This window comes from Archocentrus centrarchus, chromosome 19 (assembly GCF_007364275.1).
Source record: "Archocentrus centrarchus isolate MPI-CPG fArcCen1 chromosome 19, fArcCen1, whole genome shotgun sequence".
Taxonomy (NCBI): domain Eukaryota; kingdom Metazoa; phylum Chordata; class Actinopteri; order Cichliformes; family Cichlidae; genus Archocentrus; species Archocentrus centrarchus.
In genome coordinates, this window is record NC_044364.1 from 12,640,320 (window position 1) to 12,664,641 (window position 24,322).

Consider the following 24,322-nt stretch of genomic DNA (forward strand, 5'->3'; position numbering starts at 1 on the left):
AACTGAGCATTGTGACCTGGGCAAGGGGACACATTCCTATCCAGAGAGAGAACGGCACGGTCTCCCTCTCCTTCATTGTCTTCAACACTCGGTGCTTTTGTCACCACGCACAGAGCTTTGGCAACTTAACAAAAAAAAATGCATGCGACAGAAAATTCCCACAGAGCCCAACAGAATCCTCTGCAACACAACCGTAAAGCAGACAGGCATTTTTAAAATAATTTTTAAAATAGCCTAACTTTTCATTTGAAAAAAAGACATTAAGGCCTGGATGACCTCTAATTTCCTGCTTCTAAATTCAGATAAAACTGAAATTCTTGTTCTCGGCCCCACAAATCTTAGAAACATGGTGTCTAACCAGATACTTACTCTGGATGGCATTACTTTGGCCTCCAGTAACACTGTGAGAAATCTTGGAGTCATTTTTGACCAGGATATGTCCTTCAATGCACATATTAAACAAATATGTAGGACCGCTTTTTTGCATTTGCGCAATATTTCTAAAATTAGAAACATCCTTTCTCAGAGTGATGCTGAAAAGCTCATTCATGCATTTATTACTTCTAGGCTGGATTATTGTAATTCATTATTATCAGGCTGTCCTAAAAGCTCCCTGAAAAGCCTTCAGCTGATCCAAAATGCTGCAGCTAGAGTACTGACAGGGACTAGAAAGAGAGAGCATATTTCTCCCATATTGGCTTCTCTTCATTGGCTCCCTGTTAAATCTAGAATAGAATTTAAAATCCTCACATACAAGGTCTTGAATAATGACCAGTCTGACGGGATCTCAAGACCTCATAGTCCCATATCACCCCAACAGAGCACTTCGCTCTCAGACTGCTGGCTTACTTGTGGTTCCTAGGATACTTAAGAGTAGAATGGGAGGCAGAGCCTTCAGCTTTCAGGCGCCTCTTCTGTGGAACCAGCTTCCAGCTTGGATTCGGGAGACAGACACCCTCTCTATTTTTAAGATTAGGCTTAAAACTTTCCTTTATGATAAAGCTTATAGTTAGGGCTGGATCAGGTGACCCTGAACCATCCCTTAGTTATGCTGCTATAGGCCTAGTCTGCTGGGGGGTTCACATAATGCACTGTTTCTCATTCACCTTATTTACTTTGTTTATACTCCACTCTGCATTTAATCATTAATTGATATTAATCTCTGGCTCTCTTCCACAGCATGTCTTTTCTCTCCCCTCAGCCCAACCGGTCGCGGCAGATGACTGCCCCTCCCTGAGCCTGGTTCTGCTGGAGGTTTCTTCCTGTTAAATGGGAGTTTTTCCTTCCCACTGTCGCCAAGTGCTGCTCATAGGGGGTCGTTTTGACTGTTGGGTTTTCTCTGTATTATTGTAGGGTCTTTACCCACAATACAAAGCGCCTTGAGGCGACAGTTTGTTGTGATTTGGCGCTATATAAATGAAATTGAATTGAATTGAATTGAATTCAGTGACTGATCTTTGCGTGCTAGATGATGTGGTGAAAACAGGATTGCATTTAACAACCTGGCTCACACTGTACTTTATTCTTACCTGCAAGGAAAGACATTTCACTGCAGTGGATTAGTGAAAAAGAACCAAGATTTATAATAATAATAATAATAATAATAATAATAATAATAATAATAATAATAATAATAATAATAATAATAATAGACTTTATTTATGCAGTAACTTTAAAGACAAAGCTTGCAAAGTGCTTTGATTGCAAGAGCAGAAATTTCAAAGAGTAGAGAGACATTAAAGTCACACATCCAGCATACACACACCCAGCATACAAACACACAAACAACAAAAGGAATGAAATAGAAATACAATTAATGGATGACTGGAGGCAGGCAGCTAGCAAGACAACTAAAGGATAATAACCAGAAGACAGAAGACATCACAGGTAACAGAACTGCTTAAAAGCAAGTCTATAAAAATGACTTTTTAAAATGCTACTTTCAGCTGCTCCCTTATTCACAAGGTAGCTCCACAGGTATGATTTGGCAGATTTTTTTTTTTTTCTGGCACAACCCCCAAAGGGATTTGTGGCTCCTCCTTGGCTCAAACCAGTGATCTTTTAGCTTATTAGCCAAATGTGTAAACCACCACACTATCAAGCCACTACTTTGACCCCCCCACCCCCCCGAGGATCAAAGTCTGTGCGCAGGCTCATATGGGGAAAGTAGTTCTGCTACGTACCTTGGAGCCAGACCCAGACGAGCTTTAAAAGTGATCATTAAAATCTTAAAATCAATTCTAAAAAGCACAGGAAGCCAGTGGAGATAAGTCAGAATAGGGGTGATGTGACACTGTCTGCTAAAAACAGCAAGAAGCACAGCTGCTGAATTCTGAAGGAGTTGGAGGCAAGAGAGTAACTTCTCATTAATGCCAGAGAGGCAACAGTCCAGTCTTGAGAAAATAAATGCTGGCACTGAGCGCTGTTTGATTTAGTGCTATTAGAATACATTACCTGCTCAGTCAGAACAATTTTATAAAGTTTGAGTTCTCTATTTGAACCATTTGTAGCCTGATGTCACAACCATAGCATTACTACTGTAATACAGTGTATTCTGTTTGTGGGTTGTTTGTTCAAAATTTCATGATGGGTCAATCTTTTACTTGTAAGAGTGAAAACCAAAAAAGAAACATTTAAAACATGGTTTATGCTGTCTAACAAATTTTGGTAATTAAATTACAGAATTAAAATGTTATCATAACCTTTGATATAATATGAAAAATTTTTTTTGATTACACAGCATCATCACACCTGGAGGCAGAGGACCAAAAAAAAAAAAGCAGACAAATTTCCCCTCATTTGTGTTGCACTGTCAGAATTTGGCCCCAAAGCAAAAATGTGTTCGTGCACGTGTGTTGCTGTGGTCAAAAATGTCAAACTAAAGGCCACAACCATTTTCTCCTGTCTCTTTGACTAATTCCTGCCCCCAGCTTTCACACATACCACACACACCCACTTTCCCTTTTGTGCTTTAGCATTGTGCAGGTGCAGGATACGTCTTAACAGCCACAGAAAATGAGGATGATTAATTGAACAAGGACCGGAGAAAGAGAGGGAGCGTGGAAGTGTATCTGACAGTTCCCATAAACCACCCACAGGCTTCCTCAGGCTCCCCTCACGCACACCCTTCAGCATCACTGAACCAGCTGAGATTGCTGTTCTTCAGCTGCATCAAATGGCAACTGTACAGTTAAAAAAAAGTCTGAGCCTTTTCTCTCTGTAAAGTTCACTTGAGTTGGTCCTCTGTATTTTTACACATTTCTATTCAGTTACCACAGAGTTTTCTCCTTTAGGTTTGTGCCAGTGGGAGAAATATAGGTCAGACAGGAAAAAACAAAACATCCAAGCCATGCAAATTTAAATTTCCTATATGAAATATTGCTGGCTCATTCTGGGCAGTAGGATGAGCTGTTGTAAAAGAAGTCATTCGCAGAGCTGCAGAGTAAGCACTTTTGCTTACACCAGGTCTATATAGGATACAACTATGCAGAGTAATGTGTTTTGTTCAGGTGCTATCATTGAGACTCGTGCCGACTTTTGCAAAATGCAAAAGGATGTACAATCCTGACTCCAAATTAATCAGTACGCTAATGTAAATAAAAGAAAATGCAGTGACTTGCAAATCAAAGTTTGGATAAGCAAGTGCCAATTTAGGAAGAACAGCACAAAAAAAATTGCACCCAACTTCAATATGTTCAGATCAATGTGGTTTGTGTTAGTGGGGTGGCATCTGTTGACATTTGTTAGTCATCACAGAAAGAAAGATTGAGTTATAAGGGTTTAAACCATTTATTTCCTTAAAACATTCTAGGCATCATCCTTTTTTAAACACTGCAATATCACTATTTGTTTGGGCAACTGCTCAGGCTATATTATGTGCTTCTGTGGTTTCTTGCTAAGAATTGCTAAGAACCTGTTTTAATGTATTTTCATCGGTCACTTTGCCGCTACATTACAAAATCTGAGTATCACATGCTTTTAAGACCAGTCAGTCCTTTCCGATTCTTAATTAAGAGTCTAATTTTTGCATTAAAATGTCTAAAAACAGCATAGCTTTCATATTTACATCGTCCCAAATATTTCCAACAACTCCAATAAATCATTTTATTAAGTAAATGGTAAATGGACTAGTTCTTATATAGCGCTTTTGTACTCTAATTGAGCACTCAAAGCACTTATACAACACGTTTGCATTCACCTATTCACACCCCATTCATACAAGCACTTCCATCATTAATTAAGCTACCGTATTTTCCGGAGTATAAGTCGCACTTTTTTTCATAGTTTGGCTGGGGGTGCGACCTATATTCCGGAGCGACGTATATGTGACATTTATAACACATGAACCAAAATACTCCAGCCACTTGACATCTCCGTGAACTGCAGCTTTAAGGCAGTCTTGCGTAACCTGTGGGCGCAGTGGATGATGGACGGAGAGCACAGCTTAACGGCAACTGGGAGAATGCGCCACCCAACTTTCCTGGAAGTCATTGGATGGATCAAGAAAACATGGGCTTCAGTGACAACCAAACCATCCTGTTGGGATTCAGAAAGGCTGGAATAATTGGAACTGCAGCTGACGACGAGTCTGACTAACGCGACACAGAAGAGGAAGCGGCGCTTCGTCTACGGAGTGTACGGAGTTGTTTAGAAGTGACACCGAGGATGAAGAATTCAATGGATTGATGGTTTGGTTAACTTGTTAGTATGTTCTTTATGCTATGGTTATCTGAATAACTTAATGTTACGTTAACATACCGAACACGTGTTCGTTGTGCGTCATGTAGCTGAATGTGCTACGTTAGCATAACGTAGGCGTAACCGTGTTCGTCCTGTTCTTTAATCCATTATTATTTTAAATTGCAGTTCAAGATGGAATTTGTGCTCTGGGTCTCGGATTCTATCAACCCCCCCCCCAAAAAAAGTGCGACTTATAGTCCAGTGCGACCTATATATGTTTTTTTCTTCTTTATTATGCATTTTTTGGCTGGTGCGACCTATACTCCGGAGCGACGTATAGTCCGAAAAATACGGTAAGTGCCTTTATTGTCTAACATTCACACACATTCATACTCCAACGCTTGCGTTGGAGAGCAACTTGGGGTTCAGTATCTTGGCCAAGGATATTTTGGCATGCAGCCCGGAGCAGCCAGGAATCAAACTGCCAACCTTCTGTTTGGTAGGTGACCTGCTCTACCTCCTGAGCCACAGTGTAATAGTCTGTTAAGTTTCGGTCACCTGGAGCCACAAACCCTTTATCTGTACAGTACGATAATACTGACAACAACCACACAAGTATTACATGATGCCAGGCTTATCAAATCATTTTATTAATGCTGGCATTTTTTTTTTTGACAGTCAGTTACATCAGACTCATAGAAGCTGACATTTTGCAAACCTGAAACACATCCAAGTTGCTTCTCTCCTCTGTTTTCTGACTCAAAGCATGGTGTATACATAATAAGCACAAGTGCATAACTGCAAAACAGTTGTTGAACATCTGTGTAGGGCTACTTTTCCCGCCCCCATAGATAGAAAACTGAATTGGAATTATTAAGCAAAAAGAACAGTATTGGTATCAATAAAATCCTATCAATATCCATCCTAAGAGCAGACAAAACTAACAGTAAGGTAGCAGTAACATTATGTTAGACAATGATATTTGTGGCTATTTCGCTTATGAAATAACATAATGTGATTATTATGGGATTAAATTAAACTGCTGTTAATGGCAAATTCTGGGATATATATTTCACATCATTTTTATGATATTTACATACAATATACTTCAAATTAGGAAATCTTTCAATTCAGTTTCACTATCCCTCATAAATCTTTCATCAGCATAATCTAGGATAATGGCAGTGCTTACTTGACTCATCGTCAAAAGAACAAGTCCACAAAGACACACACACACACACACACACACACACACACACACACACGTGTGCACACACACACGTGCGCGCACACACACACACACACACACACACACACACACACACACACACACACACACAGAGCGAGACTGGAAGCTTCAAGGTTCCATGAAGTCAGCTAATCCATGTTCAGCACTCGAGCAGAGGCTAATGTGTATTGATCTGAGCTTTTCTGACATTCTCTGGGACTTGTAGTACGACGCCCCTCATGGGGAGTTTCCTGCTGTTGTAGCAGGATCAGTCCATCTGTCTCTGTGTAAAAGCCTCTGATCAAACTCATAAAGGACACATACAATGCCTCAGGGGTACTGCATGAATTTAGCTATCTCAAAGAAACAATGTCAGCGTCATTTAAAGCAATCCGAGTACACTCAGAACAAGATTTTATTTGGACATTTAATTTTATTTACAGCTAAGTAGAGTTTGTAGAGGCAGCTTGGAATCAAAATGTAGTAACGGATGCACTTTCCACAAATGGAAAACTGTGGGATGTAAATAATATACAGAAAATAAATGTCAGTATGTTTCAGATGTGTGGTTGATGTATAGTGTTTGGTACAGCGATGCAAAGCAGTCTGGGGAACAGCAGCAACATGCTGTGACTCCGCATGAGGTTTTTATGCTTTGATGTTTGGTGCTTACAAAAATCTGCATTTTCCTTTTTTCTCTTGTTTGTAACTCATGAGCATTTACTCTCCGAGCACTCGTGTAATTTTATGTAATCCACTTGTGTTCCACCTTTGACTGTTATCTCTGCTTCAAGATGTTTGTCCTTCCTAAAAAGCTCGTGATGTTGCTTGAATTAAAATTCCACAAAATGCTTTGAAAAATGTAAGGGTACAGAAGGCGCTATAGGGGCTAGTGGTCACAACACAGAGCTGTGTGACTCCTTAAGTGAGATTCTTTATTTCACATGAAATATTAAGTGCAGCACACCCCGGTGTTTAATGAATACAGAAATATGTGCTATTAACTGATGCAAGAAACACACACTAGACACATTATACTGACAAAAAATGTTCTCAAGGTACAGGAGGCAGGTCCAGAAAGCTGCAATTATGTTTCTGCAATTTTCAAGAACTAAAAGTGACATTAAAATCACCAGTGTTTAACTCCACAGTCCAGAATACACTCACCGACCACTCTATAAGGTACACCTATTCAACTGCTCATTAATGCAAATATGTAACTGGCCAATCATATGGCAGGGCATGTAGACATGGTCAAGATGACCAACTGAAGTTCAAATCCAGTAACAGAATTCCAAATGGGCTGCTGTAATTATTTTAGAAACTGCTGATCTGTTGGGATTTTCAATGATCTCTGGGTGTACAGAGAATCGTCCACAAAAATAAGTTGATGCCAGAGGTTAAACGAGAATGACCTGACTGTTTTGAGATGATAGGAAGACAACATCAACTACAATAACCACTTGTTACATCCAAGGTATGCAGAAGAGCATCTCTGAAGACAACATGTTAAACCTGGAAGCAGCTGGGCTGCAGCAGCAGAAGACCACACTGGGTGCCACTCTTCTCAGTTAAGAACAGGAAACTGAAGCTAGAATTCACACATGCTCACCAAAATTGGACAACACAAGACTGAAAAACATTGCATGATAGGATGTGTCTTTATTTCTGCTCAGCATTTAGATGGCAGGGTCAGAATTTGGCATAAACCGTGTGAAAATATCAACTCTTTGTATCAACTGTTCAGGCTGCATTGCAGGTGGTGTGTACAGTGTACCATCTTCTGATGCCTGCTTTCAGCAGAATAATGTACAATGCCACAAAGCTCAAATCATCTCAAACTGGTTTCTTGAACATGACAATGAGTTCACTGTACTCAAATGGCCCCCACAGTCACCAGATCTCAAACCAATAGAGCACTTTTGGGAAATGAGGGAATGGGAGATTTGTATCATTGAATGTGCAGCCTGCAAATCCGCAACAACTGAGTGATGCTATCATGTCAATATCTCTGAGGAATGTTTCCAGCACCTTGTTGATTCTATGCCATGAAGAATTACATGAGTTCTAAAGGCAAAAAGGGGTCAACCCAGTACTAGCAAAGTGTAACTAATAAAGTGGCTGGCGAGTGTAAATCCAGAATAGGCAACAAATCCTCTCGCTACAAACACTGCAAGTGGAGAATGTTTTGTGTGGAGAAAGCTTTTCCATCATTTCAGCACTTCTTCCTGACCAACCGTTTCACATCATTATAAACTGATGAAGGAAGTGCATAGTAAGCAAGGACGTTTGTTATACGTATGGTGCCAGCGTGCTGCTTTTAAGAAAAATCGTTAAAGGAAATCTTTACCTCACCAAAAGTGTTTCTTATCAACAGTTTCCGTGCAGCACTGCATCCTCTGAATGCTGTTTCATTAATAATCGCTAAAATAATCAGTGATATTTGAGCAGTCCAGTTGAACAGTATGGCAGGATCTGTAGCCTTGTAATATTTCTTATTTATTGTTTGTTTTTCATTAATTCCTCAGCCATCTGCATGTTTTAGAGAAGTTCATTTTAGAGGGTAATGCTTTACATGAAGCCGAATCATTGATGAACAGCTTTAAATGAGCCCCGACAGGCAGGTTTTTTAATTATGAAAAGAAGGGAGGAATATTATCTATTTTATGTTTAATATGGTAAATCTTGTTAGTGATTTTTTTAAATGCTCCAGAGATATCTCCTTTTTTTTTTTATTTTGTCTGAACTTGTAAAAACTCATTATTAAACATCCTGTGCTGTATTTTGGGTAATGTCTTGGGTTAGTCAAGCTCAAAGCTGTAAAGCGACTGATAAGAGACAATCAGACTCGTTGCAGCCTTTTGTTTTCATAGTGCTGCATGATTCAGAAGAAACACACACACACACACACACACACACACACACACACACACACACACACACACACACACACACACACACACACACACACACACACACACCTTTAGAGATGTTAGCACAGAAAATCATTATTAATCCCCTCTTATGGCACTTTTTCCTGCCAACTTTCATCACAGCACAGAAATGTTCATTAATATTAAAATCCTGTTTGTCCTAGTCATGCCCTTCTGAAGCAATAGTTTGGTTTTTCGTTCCTGAAATACATCCAGATGGAAAACAGCACTAGAAATGAATGCAACTGATTAATGTATTCATCCGCCGTGCTTCAAACATATAAATAATGCCCCCTTTAGTGACTGAGCATTAGTGCTACATACTCATGCTGTGTGAAATGTGCAGACAATATGGAATCAGCCTGTAAGTTCGGATGAGCACCAGACAGTAATAGAGTCCACTCTGTATGCAAGCTCCATGTGGCTGATCACTCGGCACACATTCATAAACACTCTGAGACACCGTGCAGAGCAGACAGTTTGCCGCTTTCTCTCTACTCGGTAAAAAACAGAAGAATCATTTTAATGTAAAGGTCTTATTCCTGATATATTGTCCTCTGTTATCTCTCTTTGTGACTGTGACTTAAACAAAGCAAGTCATCTACTGAGCTACAAAGAACACATTTCTTATAAATGTTTCCCTTGTTGATTTAAGGATTTTTCCAGACAATGAGTTAGCGTGTTTTAATGTTTCATCTCATGGTTGATGTCTCAGTGGAGCAAACAACAGCAAAATCAAAACAACTGTTTGATGTCTTATGTCATGTCTGAGCAACCTAATGATGTCATCAGGGTTATCTAGAAGTGGGGTAGGCGATAAGAGTATCCTTGTGCTAAAGTCACACTAAGGAAAACAGTGGTTGTAGACTGCAGCACAAACAAAATTATTGTGACTGTGGCAAATGAACTTGCGATCTCGTGGGCTTTGAAATGGTTGCTTTGTAGACGGGGACAAGGTCTGCTCTGTAAAAAACACTCGCAGTCAGCTGACCCGATTTTAAAGTATATCAAGACAGCAATAAAACAGCAATAAGATGGATTCAGTCTGCGAACAGTTTACAATTGAATGGGGTCAAGTTGGCAATTACATTCAATCTGTTTGTGGTAACACGGCAATTAACGGTGAATCGGTGAAAATTTTAAATCTGTTGCAGTTTGCAGAAAACAGACATTCACATTAACTGCTTACATTCACAGTCCACCCAGAACCTCATAGATCTGAAACAGAAATTGAGAAACTCCTCTAAAAATAGGAATATAAACGGAATACAACCAGGTCTCAATCAGTTGCAAAGAGACTTGTTGCAGCGCAGACTGACTCTGATTGCAATGTGTTTCCAATCTGTTTGCATTTATCAGTTAGATTGTGATTATCTGCAAACCTTCACCAATCTGTCAGTGACTGCAATCAGTCTGAGTTGGACTGCAACTGTTTGGAGACAGTTTGTCTCCCATCAGGTGACCTCTGCACAGTGACTCTTTCAGTCACTTTGCAACTGCAAAGTGACTGAAAGAGCATGCAAATCCTGAACCTCTGGGCAACCAGCTGGTTACCACAGTTGCTTTGGTGGACAGATGCAAAAAAAAAAGATCAGTGCAACCACTGATTCTTTCTAGTCACAAGGAGGATACTGTCCCTTTTTTCAAACTCTAGTGTGTCTGAGCCATTAAACACTCATTACAAGCTCAAATTTGCCACATAAAGTTTGCAGAGCTGAGCGCATTGGGGGAAAGGCCTCTGTTGCTTTAATGTACAGTACTATCCACTATCAAGTCTTCTAACTCGCAGTGGTGCCTTCATGTTTGTATTTAGGAAGTGAATTACCTGAAAATGACTAATTAAATCCCACCCAATAGCACATCCCCTGACCTACTGATTAAGCATTCAGCATTTTTTTTTTTTTTTTGTCAAAGTCAAGGTCCATTTATAAACAGATGGAATTCCCTCCGTTGCCATGGAGACAGCACAGAGGTCGTCACACGACCTTTGTATGGAACTTTGCTCATGCCATAACAGATGGTCATATATGGGCAGGATAGTAGCAGAGCCATGAGAACTGTAACTCCATCCACTGATAGTGCTCATAAAGATAAATAATAATTTTTAAGACAATATCATGATACTATTTATTCTCATTAGTTGATATTTAAAGCAATAAACGCCTTAACCTCTCTGTGTACTACATTTAAGATCATTATAAATATTTTATTTTGATAGGGAAAAACATGCTAGGACTACAACTACAAATGCAAGCTGTTCTCTTCTGTGCTGAGAATAATCCATTTTAGGTGTGCATGAATCAGAGATTCGTGTAACCAGAGTACACTGTGCTTGTTGTTATGCATACCTCTCTGCTTGAATACTGAACAATAATAGCCTGAAAAGCAGCGTGGAAGGACTGAGTGAAGCTGGTCCTGGCAGTCGCAGGCACAGACAGACACACTTTGCACAATGTGGTTGTCAGCAATGTGACAAGAGATTTGGATTTTTCCTTACTACACTCATGCTGCAGTATTTGATATGTCTGTTATTTTACTGAAGGCTGCAGTGGAAACAACTCTTTATTGGAAATCTTCTGATTATGAGCTATCAGGAGCAAGAGTATATTGTCTCTGTTTAAACCCTTTACCCAAGCCTGGCTAAAGTTTTTCATTTAAAGTGTTGCCAAGTACCAGCTGTAACCTGGCTGGATTTCACTGAAAAACTGCGTGCGATGTTATATCTCTAACTCAACTTGCACAGAGGGAGAACGTTGCCACTGAGCATATTTTGCCTGAAATCAGCAGTAATCCAACAGCAGTCTTTTAAAATAATGACAGAGGGAACAGACTGGCATCAGAGCATCAACCAGCCCCTGTTGTTTACACTTTGGCCCAAATGTATGTTACGCTGTGTAGCAAATTCTACATTCAAATGTAAATAAAATATATAAACCTCCAATTTACATGATCTGGTAAATGGTTAAAAACCCTTTTGCTAAAGTTTGAGTTGATTATAAAAACAGAAGCCCCTTTTTGTTTTGTGTGGAGCTGAAATGTCATCAAGTGCTAACTAAACACTTTTAGCTTTTACATTTCTACACAGTTTGTGTTTGTCAGGAATGATTTTTTATTGTGTCATGACGTTTAGGAAGTTGGAAGTATGACAATTAATCATTTAAACAACTGACAGAAAATGAATTCATGATTATTTTGATCAAAAAGGTACATTTCTTGTTTAAGCTTGTGCCACTTTCTCCCCATCTTGTTCTATAAATCATAACTATTAAAGGTAAATGGACTGGTACTTATATATTTATATATATATATTTTGAGCTGTTTTCTGATGTAATGTAGACCACATGATCAACTGAATGTGCTGGCCTAGTGTGAGTTGGGCTTAACTAAAAGCAACTGCAAATTGAATTTTTACTATAAATGTGTCTTCGAACTTAATTCCCAAACAGGAATGCCAATTACTACTAGCTAGTAGTTAGAAGCATTGCAAAGTAGCTGAAATAGAAAGCCTCTTCTATTCTAAGTGACACAGTGGGAATGCAAACTTGAGCTAAGTAATACAAAAGGGGAGGAAGCTGAACTATCAATATTTTCAGGATCACTATTCCTAATGTGATAATTTCCATCTGTGTAGATTGTATGTGGGTGTTTTCAATCTGATTAATTTACAATTCATTTTTATTATCATTGTGTGTGTGTGTGTGTGTGTGTGTGTGTGTGCGTGTGTGTGCATGTGCGTGTGCGTGCGTGCGTGTGTGTGTGTGCATGCGTGTGGCGGTGGTGGTATTTTACTGAATATAGAAAGCACAAAACCAGGCTCACTTGTGCTTATTCTTTAATTATGGTGACTCACATGCAGGAAAAACAGGGTCAAAACTCCTGCTGTAAGAGTAATGGCTGAGGTGTTGGAGGGTTGAATTGAGTGGTCAAAGCTGCATCGTGCATTATAGATAAGGGATAGAGAAGGTCTTAAGTGGATATACCCTTTGAGTGGCCTGTGTGTCTAAACAAAGTGTGCTATAAAATCTTTTTCTTTTTGTTTTCCAGTCACATAATGTAACATATGAGCCATTTCACTTTGCCATAAATGTTAGCAACAGAGCTACAGTGACTGGGAAGCAGTTTCACTTTTATTTATTTATCTATTTTTTGTCATGACCTAACTTTTTGCTGGGTTGGACCACGTTTAACCAGTTGCAATGACCTTTTATTCTAATTACTTATTTGGACTAACCTAATTCCAGGATAATTCACTTTTCTTTTGCAGTTTCCACCACAATGTCACATATAAAGGTCTGTTCCGCTGGAATGTGTTGGTTGTTCTGCAACATATCAGGTTAAAAGTAAGCTAAAGGTTAGCTAAAACTGATGCAACTCATGTATTATAGTGACCAGTATTTCACTCTATATCAGTGAGGACAGGCTAACATCTGTGCTGCAGTCCAGTTCAACAGTGCTGCATCCTACAGCTTCCACAACCATCATAAACAAGAATGAAATAGTAAAGTATTTGGACACTTACAAACGTTTTGTAATTTTGCCTCTGTACACCATTATGGTGAATTTTAAATTATTTAAGTATTGTGTTATCTGTTTAGAGATTACAGGCATTTTTATACAGTCTCCCATTTTCAGAGGCTCAAAGGTAATTGGACAATTGACTGACAAGTAGTTTTTGTTCAGGTGAGGCCTGTTCCTTGGTTATTTCGTGACAAATGAAGCAGATGAAAGACCTGCTGTTGATTCCAAGTGTTGAATTTGCATTTGTTGGGTTTTCACTGGAGTTCTCAATAAGAGGTCCAAAGAGATGTTGATGCAAGTGAAGGAGACCATTGTCATCATCATCAATTTTCCCAGTTCTGATCACTTGTATCATGGGGTACTATTGTCTGGATGTTATATTATTGATGGGGTTATCTCACTCGGTCCAGCACTACTTATTTCACAGCTCCAATATGCTTCTGCTTCACCGTTGACCTTTGCCCTTTTCCATCCCTCTCCCCAGCCATCCCCTCCAGCTTATCCCGGAGAACACCGAGGAGTTCCCAGGCAAGCCGAGAAATATAATATCTTCAGAAAGCTCACTTTGCCCTCTTCAAGGGGATATTATTATACATGTATCTTCCTTCCATCATCTTGTGAAGAAATCCACACCATATCACTTCAGTCTTCTTTGTTTCATTTGCAGACAGCTGCCAATTCTGGACACTGTACAGTAAGTGGGCCTGTGCACATGCTGTGAGAAACATCACTCTCATTTGTAAATGAACACAATGGTCCATAAGCACGTTTTAGATCATCACAACAGTGTATCCAAGACATTCCTGATCCTACTGTTGGAAAGCCATACTAAGCTTTTACTTTTTTTTATTTGTTTGTTTCTTTCTTCTTCTTTTTTTTTTACTAACTCATCTGCATTAAAAGCCATTGTCTTGGTTTTATAATAGGATATTTGTAGTCAAAAACAGCAAAAGGTTTCATGGTTTCAGGCTGAAAAAAAAAAAACTATCAGAGAGACAGCAAAAATGTCAGGAGTGGTCAAATCAACAATCTGCTACATTCTTTAAAAGAGAGAATGCACCAGCCAGCTCAGCAACAACAAAAGGCCTGAAAGACCACAGAAGACAACTCAAGTGGATGGCTGCAGAATGTATGAAGATGCAGAATGCATATATGACTGCAAGTCGAACCGGGTCACAAGTGTTTATTGATGAAAGTAGCAGGTGGATTTTTGAAGCGGACAGGACTATAGTCTGCTCAGATTCAGCCAAATGCTGCAAAACTGATCGGACAGCACTTCACAGTGCAAATGTACAATGACCCAAGAGGTTGTCAAGTCAAAGAAATGGGATGTTCTTCAATGCTTCAGTCAGTTACCTGATCTCAACCCAAAACAGCAGCTTTTCAGTTATTAAATACAAAACTGAAGGCAGAGAGACCCACAAACAAATAGCAACTTGAAAGTGGCTGCAGTGAAGGCCTGACAGAGGATCTCAGGGGGAAACATCCATGGGTTCTAAACTTCAAGCAGTCATTGACTGCAAAGGATTTTCATTCAGGTACTAAAAACAGTCCTTATATTTAAAATTATCTTAGTTTATCCAATTGAATTTGAGCCTCTGAAAATGGTGGACTATGCTTAAAAATGGCTTTAATTCCTTAACAATTTTCTGTTGAATCCCTTGAATTAAAGCTGAAAGCCTGCACTTCAATCATATATTGAAGGTTTGATTTAAAATCCACTGTTTTGGTTTACAAAGGCAAAATTACAAAGATTGTGTCATTGTCCAAATATTCATGGATTTAACTGTGCATGCTGGATAAGGATCATTTGTTGCTGTTTCCAGGATGGTCAGCTACAGTACAGTACAGTACCAAATCGTTTCTTTATCTTGCAGCAAATAAAGACAGATTACAGTGAGCCATATGGTGGAATCTGGAAGAAGGAGTGTGGTATTTTTTAAAGAGGATATTAGAAAAAGAATGAGTGAGAAGTAAGGAAGAGATAAAGATGGATAGAGAGACAGACAAAGAAAACGCAAGGTAAGCTAATCAAGTGCAAGAGTGCTGAGAGGGCACTGCCCCAATACTGTAGGATTCCTGACCTTGACTTGCTAGAAACAGAGAAAGGAAAGGAGACTGGTGGGAGGCTGGCAGCCTGAGGGGATATTAGAAAGAATCGATGAAATTAAAGAGAGGAAGAGAAAACTGCAGAGAAGGGCAAATCCAGACATATAAAGTGTGTGCAAAATTAGGTCAGCTGGGATCAGATTTTAAGGACTTTTATTTATATTTAATTTGAGGAGTAACAACTTCTTGTCACACAACTGCTGTGTCATCATAATCAGTAATGCTTGCAGTTTTAGACTAATTTTTTCTAGTTTTGTTTTATTGTGATCTGTTGACTCCATGGGATTCATTGTCCATTAAATATTCCAGAGGCTTCTTACGAAGATAAATTAGATCAAAAACTCACACCAATCAGTGTTAACGTGAAAAACACCTACTTAATGTTGTGTAGCCACCCCTGATGCTCCCAAAAGGATCATCAGGATCCATCAGGGTATGGGCAGAATACCTTTGGGTGTATCCTATGGTGTCTGGCAAAGGAGGAGTGAATCCATTGGGTAATGCGTGTCATGGGTTGGGACCTAAAAAAACTAGCTCTGTTCAAGACCTCAGTGATTCAAAATCAGACTAAGTGGGTCATCTTCTTGTGCTAGAATCAATGACTGACTTTGACGTAGCTGTACAGACTGGTGTATGCCACATTACACGGTCGTTAGATAAAGCCGAAATGATTAAATTCAGTTCCATTCAGGTTTATTTATACTGCTCAAAAAAATTAAAGGAACACTTTGAAAACATCAGATCTCACTGGAAAAAAATCACACTGGATATCTTTACTGATATGTGCTGGCTAACGTGTTAGAAATGAAATGATGCCACATAACAATGTGGAAATGAAATGATCAACCTATAGACGGCTGAATTCAAATACACCCTGAAAATCAAAGTGAAAAAATGACGCGGCAGGCTAGTCCATTTTGCCAAAATTTCATTGCAGCAACTCAAAATGGTACTCAATAGTTTGTATGACCCTGCCTGACAACATCAGGGCATGCTTCTAATGACATGATGGATGGTGTCCTGGGGGATCTCCTCCCAGATCTGGACCAGGGCATCGCTGAGCTCCTGGACAGTCTGAGGAGCAACCTGGCAGCATTGGACGAACTTAAACATAATGTCCCAGAGGTGTTTTATTGGATTTAAGTCGAGCGCTGGGGCCAGTCAATGGTATCAATTCCATCATCCTCCAGAAACTGCCTACTCTCACTGCTCTCATGAGGCCGGGCATTGTCAAACCCAGGACCCATTGCACCAGCATAGGGTCTGATAGATTTTATCCTGATACCTAATGGCAGTCAGGGTATCATTGGCCAGCATGTAGAGGCCTGTGCATCCCTTCATGGGTGCCAGTGGTGGACCTGCCAATTCTATAGCAAACCTTCTGGCAATGGCACGGATTGATATGTTATCCTGGAGGAGTTGGACTATCTGTGCAACCTCTGTAAGGTCCAGGTACTGCCTCTGTTTCTGTACTATGATTAAGAAAGATAGCAAAGGTATAGGTACAGTAGATATAGTATTCTAACTACATTACATACAGTGCAAACAAATATGTCTTTTTCCCTAATATAGTTTTGTGATGCCATGCCAATGTCAGTACTTTTAGGACTGACAAAAATTATTCTTGTCAGTCCTAAAAGTAGGTTCCATACATGCCTAATCTAGGAATGTATGGAACCATTCCTAGATTAGGCATCGGTATCACTTTGGTGGAAGAAAAGTAAGAATGGGAAAAACTAGGACGTTCATTTACAGCCCAAAGCTCACTTTTGCCAGGTGGCCTCTTTGCTGGTTATTCTGACTAAATGCGCTTTTATAACATAATGAGAAGTCCTTGAAATGCTCAGAAAAATATATTTTAATACAGGTCTATAAGAACTGTAATATCATCAGAAGAGCCTTTTTAAAGACCTTTAGAACAGGGTGTCTTTGTTCCAAAGCCAAGAATGAATAAGACTACCATTTAATCTTAATCTCACCTGCAACACCACATAACTAAAGACAGAAATGCAATGACATGACAATGACTGAAAGACAGAGGAAGTGTGGGAGCTAGTGGACAATAAACTCAAGGTAAAGTTTAGATTGGAAAACAAAGAAAGAAAGAGTTTTACCTGTGAGGTAGGGCATTTAAACTACAAGCATGTTTGGATGTAGCAGAGGGAAGCAGGAGGATGGAGAGGCAGTGGGTGGTGTGGCAAGATGAAGAATGAAAGAGACAGGGGGCAAGTGTTCGGTCACACAGCAAGTGCTTGATTAATTAAATCCACTGTTTGTTTCTGCACAATAAGCGGGCAACTCAGAGGCTGCTTCTGGCACCTTGCCTAATACACTCTCCTATCTGTGAGTCTCTACAACAACTCAACATGCTCCTTCTCTTCTTATCTTCTCCCCTGTTAGCCACACTAGAGCTCAAGCTTCATAGCTTAAAATGTGTGATGAGTTTGTGTTCTTATATATTTAAAACCTTTGGTGCTCTGAAGCTCGGAATTGTTTTTTTTTTTTTTTTAGTTTGTTTGTTTGTCTGGCTGTTTTTTTGTTGTTGTTCTCTAAGTTTCATCCACAGCCTCATTCCCACTGGGTCAGTTCACCTGCTGTCACACAAACTGCACACACTGGCATGCCACACGAACTAACAAATTGAATGCTTCCAAACACTCGCCTGGCTTGTCTCTTATGCATGCCTGCACATGCCCGTGATGACACACACACACACACACACACACACACACACACACACACACACACACACACACACACACACACACACACACACACACACACCTCAGCTAAAGCATCTTCTTTCTGCAATCACATAAAACTGTGATTGCATAGAGAAGATAAAGTAAGCAGGAGCAGAAGTTAAAAACTCAAGAGTATTGCAGCAGCGTATTCACAAAAGCTCCCATGTAAGCACACCAGGTGACTAACCCCCCTGTTCAGCTATTAGTTAGACACAGCAGGTACCGGGGGGAATTGTGGTGTTACTGATGTAGGTGCCGGTGCACCTGTCTCCTGACACAAACCCAGAATAGCTGGCAGGGATGCTGTAAGGAAGCACGCATGTCTCCTCTTCACTTATAGAGAGCTGGAGGAGGCCAGCTCAGGTCAGACTTGGATCAGCTGCCATAAACTACTACTGTTCAATAGCTGGATGGCATTTGTGCCATGCCAGGGCCCATTTCTTTGTATAAAAAGGCCACTTTCAGCTGGTCCCTTATTCACAAGGGGTCGCCACAGCCGCCATCTCCTCCTGGGGTCAAACCAGAGATCTTTCATTTGTTAGGTGAATGTGTAAATCTCTACACTGTGGTGCCATTTCCTTGTGTGCATATCTAAAATTGGTTGTGTTCCCAATCACAGGAACTCATGAATTACCACTTGTTGTTTAAACCAAACACCTGGTTTTACAGTGGGAAATGCACAGAAATATTTTTTTGTCTGACACTTTGGCTTTTCATTTTCTATAACTCATTAAGTAAGTGTTAACTAGAGGTGTTACTAAAGCGATAATGTTACCCTCAGACAGAGCCAGGCAACCTGCTCCCTCTTTTATCAAGTCTTTATGCTAAGCTAAGCAGCTGCTGTCTATAGCCTCATATTTACTGCACAGGTATGACAGCAGTATGAATCTCATCCGATTCTTAGCAAGACATCTAATAAACATATTTCCCCCTAATTCAGAAATATTCCTGTAAGCACTATTTTACAGCTTTCAGTATCATTTAGCACTAATAATGAAGCTTTGTGTAAAAACTAACAAATCAGGTATTATTGCTTTATAAATCCATTGAAATCCACTAATAAATGCAGCATTTTGGGGTGTCCAGATGTAAAGAAATATTCCTCTGACTGGAGTAAATCCTCCTATAAACCCTCCCAAAGTGGTGCACATTAAAATCTAATTCCTCTTTCTCTTTCACAGTAGCAAACATAATCACACTTTTATTTTGTGTGTGTGTGTGTGTGTGTGTGTGTGTTCGATTTATTTACAGAGAACATGTGGCCCCTCTTTCACCTCACACCTCCTTCATAGACTCATTCTCACACTGGGAGCATCATGTCCACTCTGCTCAGATTCCAAAAGTATGACACAATAACAATCCTGAATGGCTCATGCTTCGCACAAAAAGGTGAATTACATTTCTTTGTGAGGTGGAGTAAATTACTGTTTAAGTGTTTTAGTGAGGGAAAGGTGTGTGTGCGCGCGCATGTGTGTGTGTGTGTGTGAACCAGCCGGTGATTTCACAGGGTGTTGTTTAAACACCGTGGAGTGGCCTCACCCACTGCAAAGCAGCCTCAGCAGCTGCTCTTAATCTTCAGCTTGTCTAGTCTATCTCCATGTCTGCATGGGTGGAGGTTAATGGAGCACTGTGCATTAAAGCTGTTCTCAGGCTGTGTGAGAACAAGTTTTTGGGACTTATGTAAGTAGAAATGATATGTAAAGGAGCCCAGAGGCTGACAGTGTTAATGCACATCTGGAGACCGAAAGAGACAGACGGTCTGATCTCTACAATGTGAAGTCTGGAAAATCTATAATGAACTGCAAAATATAAACTTTGTCAATCTAAAAAACTTCAGTGAACACATTTATGAGTTAGTGCAACAGCTTTGCAAGCTATCGGCGCTAGAAGTAGACAGCGAACATTTGTTATCTCAAATAAACTGATGCCATCTTGCATGAATTCAGTCAGGATGCCAAATCCTCATCAAAAATCATGTATTCAGGCAATCAATTAGCATTTGTATGTGAAGATTATGCTGTGGTTGTTACTCGGAGTAGGTTATGTGTTGAATAACAAGCTGTATAAAGGCCTCACATAAAACTTAAAAGTGTCAGATTAGCTCTGAAAGAGATGGCAGGACTGAAGTTATATAAATACACACGTTATGTATCCACATCCCATACTAAATCAATTAATTTTGAAATTTAAAAAAAAAAAAAATCTGTCAGTACTCTCAACAGATTATCCTGACACATTGTGGTTGCTCATGTGTTTGGCCCACAGCCTGGAAGTTGCTGAACACTCCAAGGAGTCAGCTGTCTGCCAATCTGGAGCGCCTCTTTCAGTAACCTCATCACGGCTTGAGGATGCGGCACACCTCTCATCACACTGGTGTGATAATCTCGGGTTGAAAGGAGAACACGAAGAGACGATTGGGAATCTTACCTGATGTGTCCCACATGTTGAGCTCGATCCTCTGCTTCTCGATCTCAAAGCTAGCCGTGTAATTCTCAAACACCGTGGGAACGTAATTCTGAAACGAGACATGTGTGGTGGCTAAAATTAGATCAAAGCTAGGAGGAGATGATGATGATGATGATGATGATGATGATGATGATGATGTGCCTACTGTAAGAAAAAAAAAGTGTGATTTTCATGACAGAAAACAGTCAGATTCCTAATTAATTCAAATAGCTGCTGTGGGGATGGTAAGTGCAGTTGTGAATGTCAAGAGGCGAGAGATGGTGTGTGTGTGTGTGTGTGTGTGTGTGTGTGCGTGCGTGTGTGTAAAGTAGATGAGGCCAGTGCTTCGCTTTGACCTATTTGCAAGTTCTGAAATTTTGTTCAAGCTCTGCTTTGATGATCCCCAATAGTTCAGGAGTTTAAAGTGAAAATAAACTTTTTAAACACAGAGCGTACTTCTCGCATCGCACAAACATCCGCTGCTCTGAAGCACAAATTTTTCGTTCTTAATTAATTAAATTTCCTCGTTAGTCGTGTGTGTGTGTTATTCTATAGTTTTGCTGAAAATTAGATGCTCCTGGATTTATCTCTTCATAATTTGTATGTTTATTGCCAAAAATGTTCCTCCCGATGACTTCAGATGTGTTATTTGTATGATTAAAGTAAAGTACAGAACAGAGACGACTACTTTTCAAGCGATAAAGTATTTCTTGTGCAAACTGTTTTATTTTTGCTTATAATCAGTTTTCGATAACCACAATAAAACATAAGAACGGCACATTTAATATCTCGAGTCTCACAACTTATAAACGCACAGTCTGGCTCTCAGGCGGTGATTTAGCGCGCTGCTCGTCGGCTGTTGTTCTGGTCAAACCAGCGCGGTCCCATACTGACAGAGGGGCACGGTGCGCAAAGGCGCACGTAGCCCAAGATTTCTGTGGCAACTGGTCAGTGAATTCTAATCTTGTTATATTTCACATGATGTTGTTTCTTCCCTTTAGAAAAGACTTAACAAGAATCCGGTTAAATCCTATGATACACAAGAACATCGTCATCTTTCTACAAAATAAATAAAAAAAACCAACAACATTCGTTTACAGTTTTCAAAAAGAGGCACGAACACATAGTTATAAACGGTTTCTATTTAACCCAGTATCAATCGGATCCCATAATGATCCACATTTTTAAGTGTTCCTGTAGAAATGTGATTACATGGAGACCTTGCCCTGTGGTTTCAGGGACTTTACGCACCTGTGCGACCGCAGCAGTCGCGGCTGATTGTTTGTCTTTATCTTTGTTAAATGCTGACTTACCTCTGGGTACGAGTCTTTGGCAAAAACGTGAAGGAGAGCCGTCTTGCCACACTTGCTATCACCGACAACCACAATCTTACAGCGAAGTAATCCCTTGCTCTCCATCGTGCCCCGTGTAATCACTCAGTGGTTCTGTGTCGCTGCCTCCTTGTCATTTAGCTTCCAAGAAGAAGTAAGACTGTCGAAGAGCAGCTCTGAATGTTTGAAATGTTGATCCAGAAGAGCGACTAAAACAACCCGAGTAAAAACTTCAGTCTGCTGGAGTTTCGGGTACATGCTCTGCGCGATGCTGCGCTCCACTGCTCTTCCAGTCAAGTGAGGCGCACGGGTGATGCTTTCGGTCAAAGTCACGTCAGTAAAACGCAGATTCCTGTTCGAGTTTTCAAATTTAAAGCCTGTGTGGGTTCTTCCGTGTAAAACACATTAACATTTATAGTCTATTGCGTCTGTTTAATGCTGTAAAAGCTGCTTAGCTGAGCAGCAGCTTAACACTGCAAGTAGCTCCTGTTATTGTACTAATACAACCGGTCTAAGAGTCTATTATTTTGAATGAAAACTTGCAGCTGTTCATGTCTTTTCTAGCTGACTCTGCCCAGCTTGACACCGTTTACCTTCATCCTGTACCCACCCAAGGTTTTCACAGCCCGTCAGTGCAGGTGGGTTTATGAGTCTCTCTGAGAGTCAACAGAATATCATCTAACTGATAAAGACCCAGATCAGTCACTTCCACTTTGTATGGATCTATGCACCAGCATTGTGTATGTCAGTCTGAGATAATGATACAAAGTCGCACAGCAAGATCAGATCAAATACATATAAGATACCACAAAGTAGTAAAATCACACCTTTATGATTACTGGCAGAATAAGCGTAGGCCTGTTTCTCAGACTTAGTTTACACGTCTTCACAGTTTAGTGACGATTATGTTTTAACATGGAAGGATTCTGCCTTAACTCCCCCGCACGGTTAATCGACTCTTTTGTATATAAACACAGGAAGCCAGCTACATTCTGAACCTTGTTACCGAGGATAAGATCAGTGATCTCCTTCAGCACGTTGGAATTCTTTAAGAACATTTGCAGCCTGTTAGCGCCATCTTCTGGTCAAAAACAGAAGAAAGTAAGCACGTTTCACTAAATCCTACTGTCAGTGTATGCTTGGCTGTTTTTATAAATTAAGAGGGAAAAAAAGTTAATTGTCATATTGTCCTTGGAAAAGCTAAAAAAAAAAAAAAATTGCCTTGTGCAAAAACGATCAAATCTACATTTAAACATGATCAAGAGGCTAAGAAATAATCCATTAAGTTCTGGTGTAAAGCTAACTTGTTTTATAATAAGTATTTTTGATAGGTTTGGTTTGGGATTCATCACAGAAGAGTGAACTGTTAGCTGACATGGTTTGGACATGTGCAGAGGAGGGACACTGAATACACTGGATAAAGCACACTGAATATGGAGCTGCCAGCCAGGAGGAAAAGAAGGAGATCACAGGGAAAATTCATGGATGTAGGCAGAGGAGGACATACAGAGGGTTGGTGTGGCATAGAAGGAAGCTAGGGATAGGGTGAGATGGAGGGTGACCCCTAAAGGGAGCAGCTCCAGCAATAGCTGAAATGTAGATGGCTCTAGGTTAAGAAAAGGCTCTTAACGTAAAGTTAAGAGCTTTTCAAGCAGTAGAGGAGCGTAAAACAGAAGTCTAGAAAACACAGATCATCTGAGAGCACTTACTTTCCCTCACACCATTTTAGTAACCAAAATGTTTATTTTTCCAGCTGACATCATGCTTGTATCAGGTGTGTGGTGTGTGAGTGTATGCAGAAGGCATAGGCCAGAGATCTCAGCTGGAACAAACCCAGAATATTATCAAACTCTGCAAAGTGTGAAAGTTGTAGTGGAGCACTTCAGTTTTTCACAAAATGCATTGTTACGCACAGTGTTGCCACGCCAGTATAACCTTCTTCACAGGAGCATTAACAGCATTTTTAGATTAAAAGAAGCTGTTCAAATCATAAAGACAGAAAAAACTTCTATTGTTTTGTTATAAAAACTCTCTACACGTGAAAGTTTGCTGCCTTTTTTTTTTTTTTTGCCTAATCTGTAAACTTTTATGTAAATGTAATTCCAGCAGGCTCAATGAAATTGTAACAAAAAAGAGAGAGAAAGAGCGATCCAGCCATCCATCCATTCTCTTCCCCTTATCCTGTTCAGGGTCGTGGGGGAGGGCTGGAGCCTATCCCAGCTGGCACGATAGGTGTGAAGGTGAGTGTGAATGGAGATACACTGCTGAAATTTTACTTATGGTTTCTCAAAGACATTTCATCTGTTTTCATCTATTTTCTAAATAGATCACTCA

The 24,322-nt window shown here is 40.0% G+C and overlaps 1 protein-coding gene across 1 annotated transcript in view; it reads right to left on the bottom strand.

Annotated features, from left to right (window-relative positions):
* Positions 1-22,285, bottom strand: part of LOC115798199 (rho-related GTP-binding protein RhoN-like) — a 32,181-nt gene extending 9,896 nt beyond the window's left edge. Inside the window, exons 1-2 of the mRNA XM_030754955.1 lie at positions 21,971-22,285; positions 20,640-20,727 (exon numbers count right to left, since the gene is read on the bottom strand). Coding sequence (XP_030610815.1) covers positions 20,640-20,727; positions 21,971-22,075 — 193 coding nt within the window. The 5' untranslated portion in view covers positions 22,076-22,285. The remainder of the gene's footprint in view (positions 1-20,639; positions 20,728-21,970) is intronic.
* Between the last annotated feature and the right edge of the window lie 2,037 nt (positions 22,286-24,322).